This window comes from Tupaia chinensis, unplaced genomic scaffold (assembly GCF_000334495.1).
Source record: "Tupaia chinensis unplaced genomic scaffold, TupChi_1.0 Scaffold000049_1, whole genome shotgun sequence".
In the NCBI taxonomy this organism is placed as follows: domain Eukaryota; kingdom Metazoa; phylum Chordata; class Mammalia; order Scandentia; family Tupaiidae; genus Tupaia; species Tupaia belangeri.
In genome coordinates, this window is record NW_006159507.1 from 241,055 (window position 1) to 241,698 (window position 644).

The 644-nt window shown below is 60.4% G+C and overlaps 1 protein-coding gene across 1 annotated transcript in view; it reads left to right on the forward strand.

Moving 5' to 3' along the window:
- The window catches only part of ATP9A (ATPase phospholipid transporting 9A), a gene marked incomplete in the record, with an annotated part of 136,893 nt that overhangs the window by 108,490 nt on the left and 27,759 nt on the right, over positions 1-644 (forward strand). Inside the window, 1 exon segment of the mRNA XM_027775056.1 lies at positions 422-592. Within this exon segment, the coding sequence (XP_027630857.1) occupies positions 422-592 (171 nt within the window).

Genomic DNA, 644 nt, shown 5'->3' on the forward strand with positions numbered 1-644 from the left:
ACAGCAACACCCCCCCCCCCCAAAAAAAAAAAGAAAAGAAAGAAAGAAAACTGGATGGTCAGAGTTTGCGTTACAAAGTGCGCATACCGAGGGGAGGAACCCGCTGGTATTTGCAGTACAACCCAGTGAGGTTGGTGCTGCTAGGCCATTTCTTGGATGAAAGCAGAGGAAGCTCAGAGAAGCTGAGTGATCTGGGAAGGACACACAGCAGATGAACGTAGAGCAGAGTGGAACTCAGGTCTGTCCAACTCCCAACTCCTGGGCCGAAGAGCTTGGGAGGAGCCTGAAAGGCTCTTGCAGCCATTTGGGGTGCAGCCCATCTGTGGGGTCCCCTGCCCTGTGTGAAGGGACGCAGCCCAGCCCCTGGCAGCCAGTCCGGCTGTCCCACCCTGAGTGGCCACCGTGTCTGTGGTGTCTGCAGGCCCGCTACGTCCAGGCCAAGCTCAGTGTGCACGACCGCTCCCTCAAAGTGGCCACAGTGATCGAGAGCCTGGAGATGGAGATGGAGCTGCTGTGCCTGACGGGCGTGGAGGACCAGCTGCAGGCCGACGTGCGGCCCACCCTGGAGACGCTGCGCAATGCGGGCATCAAGGTAGGGGCGCTCCCGGCTGCTGGCCTGCGTCCGGTAGAGGGTAGAGCGGGGG